This window comes from Natator depressus, chromosome 7 (assembly GCF_965152275.1).
Source record: "Natator depressus isolate rNatDep1 chromosome 7, rNatDep2.hap1, whole genome shotgun sequence".
Taxonomy (NCBI): domain Eukaryota; kingdom Metazoa; phylum Chordata; order Testudines; family Cheloniidae; genus Natator; species Natator depressus.
This window is the reverse complement of record NC_134240.1, coordinates 33,130,784-33,143,741: the sequence shown is the minus strand read 5'-3', so window position 1 is coordinate 33,143,741 and position 12,958 is coordinate 33,130,784. Positions and strand designations below refer to the sequence as shown.

Sequence of the window (12,958 nt, the reverse complement as noted above, 5' to 3'; positions counted from 1 at the left end):
GCAAGTGGGGTGGGCTTACCCCTGCTGCTGAGCATGATGGGAAAGGAGCCTTGTATAAATGCCCCTGTGTATGCAGTATTAAGCCATTTGTCAGTGTGCTTCCTTGAGGTGCATGTGGCAGAGAGTCAGGCAGGCTGGGCCCTAAGAATTTTTTTCCCCTGTTAATTAAGGTTTTGGTGACTCAAGTGTTTTGTATTGTGGCTGCCTTGGGGTGGGGGAAGGGGGCTTTTTAAATCCTTTTGTTACTGTGGTATGACTGGCAGTTAGGATTTCTGGGTTCTAGCCCCAGCTCTGCGGGGGGGGAGGTTTGTCTAGTGCTTAGAAAAGGGCAGACAGGACTCCTGGGCTCTATTCCTCATCCCTGTGTAATCCTGGGGAAGCCACCCACCATTTACACTACAGCCGGGATTGATCCACCAGCGGTTGATTTAGCAGGTTTAGTGAAGTCCTGCCAAATCAACAGCAGATCGCTCTCCAGTCGACCCCTGTACTCTATCCCAATGAGAAGAGTAAGGTAAGTCGATGGGAGAGTTTCTCCTGTCGACTCCCGCAGTGTAGGCCCTGCTGTAACTCGACCTAAGGTATGTCGAGTCCAGCTATGTTATTCATGTAGCTGGAGTTGCGTAGTGTAGGTCGACTTACCGTGGTAGTGTAGACACTGTTATCTCTGCTGGTAAAATTAAGCCAATACCTCCCCTGGGACGTGTTATGTTTGATCATTACCACACTGGGGCGGGGTGGGGTGTACTGGATAGGGAGTGGCTCTAGTGCTACAAGACTGCTGCTAGATGAACGAGTGTCAAAGCAGTGAAAAGTAAGGGGATGCAATTAGTGAAACCAGAAGATCTTGTACATTTCTGAGCTCCCACACACTGGGGCTGTTTGTTGCTAGTGTGGGGAGGGATTCTAAGGCCAGAGGGACCTGTTCTGAGTCCCCAGCCAGACTCCCTGCAGGTCCTGAGGCCAGAGGATCCCCACAGTCACTCCTGTCCCCAGCTCAGATCTGGTGGTGGAGCCAGAGCATGGCTTTTCGAGCCATCTGGCCTGCATGTAAAGCCCCCAAGGAATGAAACATATCTCCCCACCCCAACTTGGCCCCAGTGGGAGCTGCCCCACTGAGGACTCATATTTCCTGCTAAACAGCTGCCTCTTGTTCCCAGTGTGGATTTGTCCAACATCTGCTCCTAGCTGCTGGCCCTGTTTTGCAGGAGACTCAAGCCTCTTTGGGTCAGAAGTCTTTGCCCTTGCTGATTCTAATCCACTAGGATACAGTTTCCCCCACTAGGACATGAGAACAGCCATACTGGGTCAGACCAATGGTCCATCTAGCCCATTATCCTGGTTTGCAGCAGTGGCTGGTGCCAGATGTTTCAGAGCCAAGAAACATAACAGGGCAATTTATCAAATGAGCCATCCCCTGTAGTCCCAGTTTTTGGCCGTTAACGGTTTAGGGACAATCAGCGCATGGGGTTGCATCCTTGACCATCTTGGCTACTAGCTATTGAGGAACCTATCCTCCATGAACTCAGCTAATTCTTTTTTGAAGCTGGGTAGTTATACTTTTGGCCTTCACAACAATCCTGGCAATGAATTCCACATGCTGACTGTGCCTTGTGTGATGTGCTTCCTTATGTTTGTTTTAAGCCAGCTGCCTAGTCATTGGGTGACCCCTGGTCTGTGTGTTGGGTGAAGGGTTAATAACACTTTATTTGCTTTCTCCACACCAGGCATGATTTTTGTTGCAGGGATGTGTGGTGCTCGAGGGTGGGGGGTGTGTGTGTGAAGGACACAGCAGAGCCTGTTGGTGATGCTGCCAGTGAGAGTGGAAATGTTCCTGCATGGTGGCAAAACAAGCTGGTGCAGCAGGAGAGAGACTGTTAGTGAGCCACCCATATCCAGGCATCACCTCCCCTGCCCAAAGTGCAGGCCCCTACAGAGGGATTTCCCCCATGTGTAAGCTTTTACTTAGCACCTCCTAGAACACTAGCAGCAGCTACTAGACTCTATCAGGTAGCGCCCCTCTCCTATAACAGCACCACTTGCTCCTAGGCAGAGCTCCCTGCTACAGAGGGAGGTAGGATCCCTGATCGTGCCCCACACAGAGATCCGCCTCTCCCCTCCACAGGGCCCAAGAGAGCACAGGCGCTAGCCCCTTTGCTGCCCCCTAGTGGCCCCTAATATAGTAACCACTTGGCTGGGGACGGGCACGCACAGGACCAAGCACCCGCCAGAGAAGCTGCGCATGCGTCATGTTGCACGCGCAGTCTCCGCCCCCTTGGAGACGGGGGGCGGGGCTTAGCTCGTATTGGCCGGGTCGGCGGCGTAGCCCGGAAGCAACCGACCTACGCGCGAGCCAGCGGAGGCGTTTCCGGAGCGAAAAGAGAGAGCAGCGCAGAGCGCGCGCGCCCCCTTCCGCGGGGCCCGGCTGCTGCAAGGGAGCCCGACCCCAGTCACGGGTGCTGCGTGGCCGTGGCGCTCACAGGCTCGCGGGCAGCCGAGGCCCAGCTACGTTACGCAGAGGCGCTGTTTTGCGCCGTCTGAAGCCCGGCTGGGGTGAGGGGCGCTGGCAGGGGGAAGGGCAGAGCCGCGAGACTCAGCCCCAGCGCGGCAGGCGCTAAGTCGCTGCCTGTTGGCTTTACTAGGCGGGGCAATGAGACAGCAGAGTCCGAACTACGAACTTGCCGTCTGCACGCTACTTTCAGCTGTATTAACCGTGGTCAGGTGTAAACTTTTGAAAGACCTACCCTAAGGTGGTGGGCGGGTAGAGTTACGGAAACCTACATGATGAGGTTGCTCCTGAGTGAGGGTCTACTGGCCATCCGGGGTCTAGTCCAGGCTTCCTGACCAAAGTCCAGGCTTCCTTTTAAACCTTCTGCCTGTTAATGTTATTTCCAGCCCCCCACCCCCATTCTATATACATAGCTGGGATTATTTTGAAAGATCCTTTTGTAGCTCATATGAATAGGACTGGTGGTTCCCCGTGGGGGGACAAGGACGGACCACTATTTACCTCTCTCCATTCCAAAAATTGACCATTTAGTCCCATCTTTTAAACCAGTTACTGATCCATGACAGGACCTTCCCACCATATCCCAGGACAGTTTACCTTGCTTAAAAAGACTTTCAGAAAACGTAAGTGCAGTGGATCCCTTTTGTCCACATGCTTCTTGATTGACTCTTCCCCAGTGAATTCTGTTTATGGATGTGTCTGACAATTTTGTTCTTTACTATGGTTTGCCCAGTACTGAAGTCAGGCTTACCAACCTGTAATTGCCAGGATCATCTCTGGAGCCCTTTTTAAAAATTGTTGTCACATTCGCTATCCTCCAGTCATTTGGTACAGAAGCTGATTTAAATTATAAGTTACCCATGGGTGGGGGGCTGCTGTAGCAGCCCCCAAAATCAGTAGAAGAAAGACAAGTTAGCACACCTTCCAAAGTACTTTAATAATAAAAAAATATATCTCTTGCTCTCAGTGGGAGGGTGCAGGGGGTAGTGTCGGGTCTGAAACCCGTGCCCCAGATGTCAGGAACACACAGAGAAGCCGGAGCTGGCTGCAGGCAGAGAGCAAATAGGAATGTCTCCAAAGAAAGCTGGGTCAGTCATGGGGTGCAGGAGCAGGAGGAAGAGCACCATGCCCAGCACATAGAAGATGACAACAGTGAGGCGCTGGGGATGCTCCAGGACAGCACAGATGGCAGGGAAGCCAATGTAGTTGCAGAAGGAGTGGCACAACACAGGGCCAATCAGGTGTCCTGGATGGGAGAAGAGAACAAGTTTTTTTTTTTTAACCACAGTGTGTTACAACCATGTATTCATACCCCTAGAGATGAGCTGAAGCAGCTCTGTGACTCAACTTTGGGGAGATTGGAGCCAGTGTTCTCTCAAATTTTTTACATCCATGGGCAGAATGAATTTTGTTTTATGTGCACCAATATGGAGGTGATGTGTGACACAAGGTTGGTGGGGGGGAGTTTGGGGTGCAGGCTGCCCTGGGGGAGAGGCAACCCCCCAAGCCCTCTCTCGCTGCAGCGCTTAGAGGGAACTTAAACTGGAGCCCAACTGGTTATAAGGGAGGAACACTGGGCATAAACAGGGGAAGGGACTCTTTCCAAGACAGGCATCTGGTCTTCTCTCACTAGAGCCCCTGTGGTAGAGGGTACAGAAATGGATGGTGGTTCCATGCCAGGCTGGGGAGGGAACTCTGTCTGCACAGAAAGGCAACCTGCAGCACTGACCTGTCCTAATGAAGATGAATGCTGTGTAGGCCCCGAAGACAGCTGTGTATGAGAATTGGAAAGCTGCAGGAGAGAGCAGAATCTTTTAGAAAGAGAGCCACTGAAATTCCCTTATACAGTATCACGACTGATCACACACAGTTTTTTTTGCCAGAAGTGCTTAAAACAGAGTTGCCACATCTTTTCCCACCATCAGGGATCCAGAGAGAGGCCAAACTAACTACAATTATGTTAATTAAACTGACTTTATAGATTACAATTTACATTTAGTGAACAAAAGAATTTTGATTTAGAAAATACAATGGACTAGAACATAAACCCCACCCTTTCATATTGTTTTGAGTTTCAGCTTCAATAAAGACATGTATTTCTTGATGTGTTGGCTTCTTGGCTGATTGAACAATTAACCCTCCTCTGCCAATGTCTCTGTTCCTGTCACTTTACCTTGTCTAAAGGATGTTTAGTAAGCCTATTTCCTTCACTGATCTTCCCTTAACTTTTCGTCTTTCTAGGTATTACCCTTTTGTGGCTATTTCAGCTCTGTTACTAGCTCCCCTTTGATGATGGAACTCAATCACTGGGGTTGTATCCACTGGCTTCCCACTTACTGCATCCCCTTCTTTTCTGGTGTTTGTTGCTGCCTTGCTCATCACTGGCAGCTTCCCTCCAGACTTCACCAGCTGTTCTGGAGGGAAGCTGCTGTTCATCCTCCCCCACCCCCAACTCGCTCCAGACCCTTCACAGACAACTTGTGCTGCTCTCATTGTGCTTTTGACCCAACAGCCTCCAATACAGTGGGGCAATACATATGCTCCTCCCCAGAGATGGCTGCATCTCCACACCGGCGGTACAGGCACACATCATTGGTGCCAGACTGGGAGTGAGGGTGAGGGAGGGGATTCTCCTCAGTCAAGAGCCAGAGACAGGCCCAGGGGAGCTCCAGGGCTGGCTAGATGTGTGTGACTGCTCTAGGTAGGGGTTTGACCATAACTACCTCTACCCCTGGTAATGAGGAGGACACGCTAACAGGTTCACACAAAACCAGCTGCACCCAGAGCAGGCTAAGATAGTGCTGGTCTAGGGGTCCTTAGTTCAGGACCATTGCCCTAGCAACCATTTCCTACCTGCCGACAGGAAGATGCTGGCTATGCTGCCCTGGCGGAACCGTAGCTGCTCAATAACGTGATGAAAGTGAGCTGGAAGAGGGAAATGTCCATCAATGCCTGTGGTTAGCCCAGCCCCCCTCCCCAGCCTCCACTGGTCTGAGGAGAACCCTGCTTGCACCAACCCCACCTGCACCTGCTCCCCGTCTCTGTGAGCATGCTGGCCCCTAATGGGCACCAGGCAGGGGGTTGTGCACAGGGCGGAGGCTTCTAATCCGTGCTCCTGTGCCCAAGGCAGACACCCCTAGCTCAGAAGGGCTTGTTTTGTGCTCAGGAGGACTGGAGAGGGGAGCAGAGAAGCGGAACTCGGCCTTCCCCTCACTGTATGGGAGGAGGTAGATACTTGTTCCCTTGCCAAGCTACTCGGGGGGTGGGGTGGGGATCAGTGCAAACCCCTCAGTCCCACTGGGTACAGGAAGAGGAAGGGAGACAGACAGAGAGGAGGGGTGGGGAAGAGTGACATGGGAAGGAGCAATGCTGGGCCTAGGTCACATGCCCCCTGACTCTGCCCCCACCACTCCCAGCAACCTGGGGGTGGGGGATGGAAGCTGTGCTCAGAGCCATACTGTTGACCCTGCCTGGATGCTTTGCAGTAGCTGGGGAGGGAGCTCTGCTGGACACCGTGGGGCGGCTCAGTCAGGAGGCCTGAGTAGTGCTGGGTACTCACCGACACCAAAGAAGAGCGGGCAGGTGAAGATGGCTGGCCCCAGGCCGGTGCAAGGGATAAGCATGGGCAGCATACAGGCCCGGAACACCAGCTCCTCTGTCAGGGGTGCGATCACCTGGTTGCGGAGCCAGCGCATGTCACTCAGGCACAGCACCCAGAAGTGGGGGTCTGCAGGGAGAAGGGGGGTAGCATTATGGCGCTGCTAGAAGTCTCTGGAATGTCCTGTGGAGGCCTGGCACAGAGCTCCCCTCCCCAGTGCTGCTTGGGCATCTCATCTCAATAAATATGAACAAAAAGCACAGACCAGGCCGAGGATGCCCCCTCCCCTGACTATGGGACCCCCTTCTTTGTCCCTGTGCACTCCCACTAGCTCTGAGCGGCTCCCAGGAGACACAGAGCTCTGCCGACCTATGCCCACTAGTGCCCTTAGCTCACCACCAACACTCCCTGCAGCTTGCTGTTACAGGCAGCGTGGTCTAGAGACTCCAAGCTAGGCCAGGACTCTTGGGGTCTAATCCTGGCTCTGCCAATGGCCTCAGGTGAGTCCCTTCCCCTCTCCATGCCCCAGTTTTCCCTCCCACCGTTTGTCTAGCTAGACCGTGAGCTCCTCAGGGCAGGGACTGTCTCTCACTGTGTCCGTGCAGCAACCGGCACGCAGCATGAGAGGAGACGATTTCGGTCTGTGTTCCTACATGCTACCATCATCTAAATAGCAAGGCCTTACCAAACATGACCTTCAGTCCATCAACCCAGTCCCAGGGACAGTCCATCGAGAGCTGAATGAGGGGCCCAAGGAACAGGACCTAGCACAGAAAAGGAGGTGCTGAGTGAGCATCCGCTTTGGCATTCAGGTTTACCCCAGCTGTCAGTCCTGTCCCCACACCGAGACAACAGCCATTGTTTAAACATCACATAAAGGATCTGGGTGCCTGGTTCCCTGGCATTTTAATGGGCACCTAAAGCCCCTGGGCAATTTGGAAAGCTCAGCACCATTAAGCCCTGTCTGCTCAGTGAGTCACAGTCCTTCTGACTGATCTCAGAAGGGCAGCTCTTTTATGCCCAGTCTGCTAGCAAAGTCAGGACAAAGCAGCCTGCACCACATCCCCACCATGGAGGAGTCCATGCCCTGCAATGAGGGCAGCAGCACAGAGCAGACGACTGAGCCTGGCACCTCTGTGTTTGCTGGCACACTACAGCAAGCGGGGGTGGAGAGAAGGCGGCTTGACAGGCCAGCCATTGGCCTCCAAGACAAAGCAGGCACCTGCTCCCAGCAGAGCCTCTATCAGGGCCTAGCAGGTTGGGGCAAGGCAGCCCTAGGGCATTAGCCCCACACATACCATAGTGAGCAACAAGGGCAGTAGAGTCGCTGGCACAATGCCCTCCAGTCGGAAGCCCAGCAGAACTAGCAGGGATATACCTGGCTGAGCAAAACACAAGACACATGTGGATCAGGACCATGCAGGCCATCACCCCCTGGCCCAGCCCTGCAGTCACCCCCTGCACCCCAGTGACTAGTGCATGGGGCTGGCATTCAGGGCTCCTGGTTTCTATTCCAGCTCTGCCAGAGACCTTGGGCTAGTCCCTTCTCCTCTCAGTGCCTTTGTTTCCCCTCCCACTCTGTATCTGTTTAGACTGTTGAGTTCTTCGGGGCAGGGCCTGTCTCTCACTGTGCACCTGTGCAGTACCCGGCACGATGGGGCCCTGATTTCGGTTGGGGGGAGGGTCTGTGCAGTCCCCAGCATGACTGGGGCTCCTGATCTTGATCAGGGTGTGCAAGCACCCATGTAATACAATACTCAGACCCAGAGGGTGAGGCAGTGGCTGGCACAGCACTAACTAAAAAGATTCTCCCTGATGGGATTAGCCAGGAAGGAGGGGCAATGTGAAGGGCCAGGCTAGCTGCAAGGGAGTCCCAGGGCTTGAGAGACAGCCTCCGGCTCCACACTTCAACATACTGGCCTTGGGGCCTTCACAAGACAAGTGTCAGTGACTATCCTTATCAGCCAGGACTGTCCCAGCTTACTACGAGTCACATGACTACTCTCCCACATAGGCAGCCCAGCTTGCAGATATCGGGGAGGGAGGAGATAGGGAACAGGTGACAATCTTACCTTAATGCCTGTCAGCTCCTTCCAGAGCCAGACGAAGAGTGGCGAGAGGCCGGAGACGATCAGAACGCTGGTGAATCGCCGCTTGATCACGGCCGGGTGGTCTCTGCAAATGGAGACAAACCTTCAGGGCGCAGAGGAACGGAGGCCGCTCTGTCGTGCGGCCTAGGGGCTAGGTCCTCAGGACTCCTGGGTTCTATTCCTGGCTCTGCCACGAACCCACTGTGTGAGCTTGAGCTATGCTTTTCCCTCTGTGTGTCTTGATGTAAGCCGGGGCGTCGAGCTCATTTGGGGGAGGGAGCCGAGTCCCACTGTTAATGACAATTTCATGTTGGGGACAGAATTCCCCCACCCCATACCCCTCTGGCCTTTATTTCTCTTCCTTCCCCACCCTCCTTCCCGGAGTTCCCTCCTTCTTCCCCATCTTTGTGGCTCTTCACATCTAATGATTTTCCTGCCAATTCCCACAACTTCTCCTATACCATCTGCTTATTGGCCATGAAACAGTTAACACTGGCATTTGTCTCCCACAGAGGACTGAGGCCTCCATATCTCCTCCAGACATCATTTCAGGCTCTCTGCAGACTCAGGAAGGCAACACTATGTCAGTTCCCATTATTATTATTATTATGTGAATTGTGCAGTCACGGACCAGAACTCCATTGCACCCAGCGCTGCACAAACTTGGAGGAAAGAGACAGCCCCTCTGCCCCAAAGAGTTTCCATTCTAAGGCACTGGACAGTTGCTCCCAGCCAGAAGCGATGGCCTAGCTACTGTAGAGGGTCAGAATGGGCCATCACTGTGATCCTTTCTAGCTTCAGAATCAATGAATCTACGAAGCACAAGGGCTAGACTGGTTCTTTTAAAAAAAAAAAAAAGTAATATCCAAGATTTTGCACAATCTGAATATGTCCTATGGGCAATGCAGATACTACAGGGGGCCAGATCTGGGTAGAGGGCTGTCTCTCACTGTATGTCTGTGCAGTGCAAAGCCCAATGGGGGGTGGGGGAGGGATCTCAGTAACTGCTGCAATACACATAACAATAACCAGCAACATATAAGGGAGATTTCTCCCTAATCCCTCTTGAAGGGTTAGAGCAGAACACTGGGAGTCAGAACTCCTGCTGGATTCCATTCCCAGTTCTGTCAGAGGTGTTCAATTTAAATGCATGAGAATTTAAGAGGAACCTTGCTGTTTTAAATATGTCTTGAAGTTCACTTGACTCTTGGCCTTGATATCATGAATCAACTGGATTCATGTTATCATGGATAACAACTTTTAACAATCCCTTTCATCAGTTGTGAATGTGCTGCCTCCCAATTCCATTGCACCCTCCTAACAGCCAGTGTATGACGAGGGGTGAATAGCAGCACCTGGTGCTTTCTATCCCCCAGTCATTATTGTAGTGTATGTGCTTGCATCATGTCCCCACGACCCACCCACTGCACCCAATATTTGCATTTTATAAAATCCTCACAGCAAGAGAAATGTTTCTACCAATTTTATATATATAAAAGGGAGAGGGGTGGGAGGAGCCAGGACTCTTGGGTTCTATCATATCTGGCACGTAAATACCTTGCAATGCCAGCTACAAAAGTGCCATGCAAATGCCTGTTCTCACTTTCTGGTGACATTGTAAATAAGAAGAGGGCCGCATTATCTCCTGTAAATGTAAATAAACTTGTTTGTCTTAGCGATTATATATATATATATATATATAGAACCCAAGAGTCCTGGCTCCTCCCACCCCTCTCCCTTTTAATCATTCTCCTCACAGTACTTGGAATAGAACCCAAGCAGGTAACCTGACTCCCTCCCCCTCACACTCTAACCCACTAACTCCCCACCCAGAGCTGGAAACAACCCAAGGTGAAGAAGGTGCAGGGGGGGTCAGGGATCACACTCTTCCTCCCATCAAACCCCCCCCCACACACACACACACTCTAGAGACAAAGATTATTAGGCTGAGGTTTGGTGTGTGTTTATGGGGGTGTAATATGCCCCTCTCATCTGATTAATGCCCTGGGAAGTCCCAGGGCATTGGGGTTGCTGGAGGGGCAGGGGGCATCCCAGGAGTATGGGGCAAAGTGGGTCTAGAGTCTCCTCCTCACCTGGATAGGTGACTGGGCAGGACATGCCAGGGTTCCCTCTAACTGGGGCAGTCAGTACCGGGGAGGTCACTCTCCAGGGCAGGTGGTTCCAGGGTACTGGGTCAGTACCACACAGCAGGGTGTCAGTCACCGGGGCAGGTGGCTCTGGAGGGGGGGCGGGTTGGTACTCGGTAGAGGGGGAACACTCACTGGGGCGGTACCGGGGGGTCACTCACCGGGCCAGGTGGCTGGAGGGGGGGGGGGGGGAGCTGGGGCAGGTCATTCACCGGGGGGGGTGTCACTCACCAAGGCAGGTGGCTCAAGGGTGGGGGGGGTTCAGTACTGGGGAGCAGGGTGTCACTCACCTGGGGAGATGGCTCGAGGGGTGGCAGGTCGGTATCGGGAGAGAGGGTCATTCACCAAGTCAAGTGGGTTGGTACCAGAGGGGCTGGGTCAGTACCCGGGGGGGGGTCACTCCCCGGGGCAGGTGGCTCGCGGGGGGGGGTGTCACTCACCGGGGCAGGTGGGTTGGTACCGGGGGGGGGCACTCACCGGCGCAGGTGGGTTGGTACCGGGGGGCCTGGGTCAGTACCGGGGGGAGGGGTCACTCCCCGGGGCAGGTGGCTCGCGGGGGGGGCACTCACCGGGGCAGGTGGGTTGGTACCGGGGGGGGCACTCACCGGGGCAGGTGGCTGTTCCACACGTAGAGGCTGCCCACGTAGGCGCAGGCCAGGCTGAGGCAGGCGAGCAGCGCGGCCCAGCAGAGCGCGGGGGAGCCGGGGCCCGGCGCCAGCCCGCCAGCGGAGACCCAGGGGGAGATGGCCGGGCCCAGCGCCTCCGGCCCGGCCGCGGCCGCATCCGCTGCAGCCGACATCGCCTGGCCGGCCCGGCCCGCCCCCCGTGACGGGGAGAGGCGGGAGCGAGGGAGGGACCGGGACGGGCCGAGACACCCCCATAGCGCCCGCGGCCTGGGCTCCGCGCCCCGTGACGGGAGAGCCGGGACCTCCCCAGCGCCCCAGGGATCTGCCCGCCGGCCCGGCCCGGCCCGGCCCGCCCCGCCCGACCGGTCACCCGCGTCCCCGCTACCGCCTCCGGCCTCCCCGCCTCCTCCAGCTCTTCCCAGTCACCCCTCTCCTCCCGGCTACTCCCTAACCCTCCACGGGCACCCCCCTTCCTCACTACTCCCCCAGCCCGCCCCGGTCACCCTCGCTTTCCCCCCAGCACTCCTGGTGCCCCCCCACTGCCCCCCAGCCCTTCCCAGTCACCCCCCATTAGCTCCCAGCCCTTCCCAGTCACCTCCCCATTACCCCCCCAGTCACCCCCATTACACCTCCAGCACCTCCCATCACCTTCTCCTTACACCCCCAGTCACCCCCCATTACACCCCCAGCACTCCCCAGTCACCTCCCCAGCACTCCTGGTCACCCCCCATTACCCCCCCGGTCACCCCCCATTACACCTCCAGCACCTCCCAACACCTCCTCATTACACCCCCAGTCACCCCCCATTACACCCCCAGCACTCCCCAGTCACCTTCCCAGCACTCCTGGTCAACCCCCATTACCCCAGTCACCTCCCCAGTCATTTCCCCATAACCCCCCCAGCACTCCCCAGTCACCCCCCATTACCCCCCCCCCAGCACTCCCCCCTTACCTCCCAACACTCCTTGGTCATCCCCCCATCATTCCCCAATCACACACCCACACCCGACTACCCCTCAGTACTCCCTGATCACACACACTGCCCATCGCAAGTCCCCAGCACACTCTGATCATTCCCTTCCCTTACAACCCTTCAGCACTCCCTGGTCACTCCTGTCCCCTCACTGCCTCCACAGCTCTCCCTGGTCACCCCATCCCCATTCCACAGAACCCCTGGATCACTCTCCTGGGCTGCTTCCCCCACTAATGATGGGAATCATTAAGAAAGGGATAGATAATAAGACAGAAAATATCATATTGCCTCTTCATAAATCCATGGTACACCCACACCTTGAATACTGCATGCAGATGTGGTTGCCCCATCTCAAAAAAGATATATTAGAATTGGAAAAGGTTCAGAAAAGAGCAACAAAAAGGATTGGGGTATGGAATGGCTGAAGATTAATAAGAGATTAAGAAAACTGGGAGAGAGTAATAAGACTGGGACTTTTCAGTTTGGAAAAGAGACAACTAAGGGGGGATATGATACACGTTTATAAAATCATGACTGATGTGGAGAAAGTAGATAAGGAAGTGTTACTTACTCCTTCTCATAACACAAGAACTAGGGGTCACCAATAGGGCTATCAAGTGATTAAAAATTAATTGCGATTAATCACACAAAAAAATTGTGACTAATCGCACTGTTAAACAATAATAGAATACCATTTATTTAAATATTTTTGGATTTTTTTACATTTTCAAATATACTGATTTCAATTACAACACAGAATACAGTGTACAGTGATCACTTTATTTTTGATTATAAGTATTTGCACTGTGCAAAGAAACAAAAGAAATCGTATTATTCAATTCACCTAATACAAGTACTGAAAGTTGAACTTACAAATGTAGAATTATGTAATAAAAAACTGCATTCAAAAACAAAACAATGTACAATTTTAGAGTCTGCAAGTCTATTCAGTCCTACTTCTTGTTCAGCCAATTGCTCAGACAAACAAGTTTGTTTACATTTGCAGGAGATAATG

At 53.7% G+C, this 12,958-nt stretch overlaps 1 protein-coding gene across 1 annotated transcript; it reads right to left on the bottom strand.

Annotated features, from left to right (window-relative positions):
* Positions 1-3,433: 3,433 nt before the first annotated feature.
* Positions 3,434-11,143, bottom strand: RCE1 (Ras converting CAAX endopeptidase 1). The gene is made up of 8 exons (XM_074959615.1): positions 10,950-11,143; positions 8,180-8,282; positions 7,406-7,489; positions 6,793-6,871; positions 6,069-6,236; positions 5,363-5,434; positions 4,239-4,301; positions 3,434-3,755 (listed from the first exon to the last, which is right to left on the bottom strand). Exons 1-8 carry the CDS (start codon positions 11,141-11,143, stop codon positions 3,526-3,528), a joined length of 993 nt encoding a protein of 330 aa, XP_074815716.1. The 3' UTR covers positions 3,434-3,525.
* Between the last annotated feature and the right edge of the window lie 1,815 nt (positions 11,144-12,958).

Bases quoted from the DNA above. Each gene is read 5' to 3' on its own strand.
- RCE1 (XM_074959615.1), bottom strand. From the start codon at position 11,143: ATGTCGGCTGCAGCGGATGCGGCCGCGGCCGGGCCGGAGGCGCTGGGC. The intron at 8,283-10,949 runs GTGAGTGCCCCC...CTCCATTTGCAG, and splicing joins TGGAACAGCCACCTGCCCCG to AGACCACCCGGCCGTGATCA. The intron at 3,756-4,238 runs GTCAGTGCTGCA...TCTCCCATCCAG, and splicing joins ATTCATCTTCATTAGGACAG to GACACCTGATTGGCCCTGTG.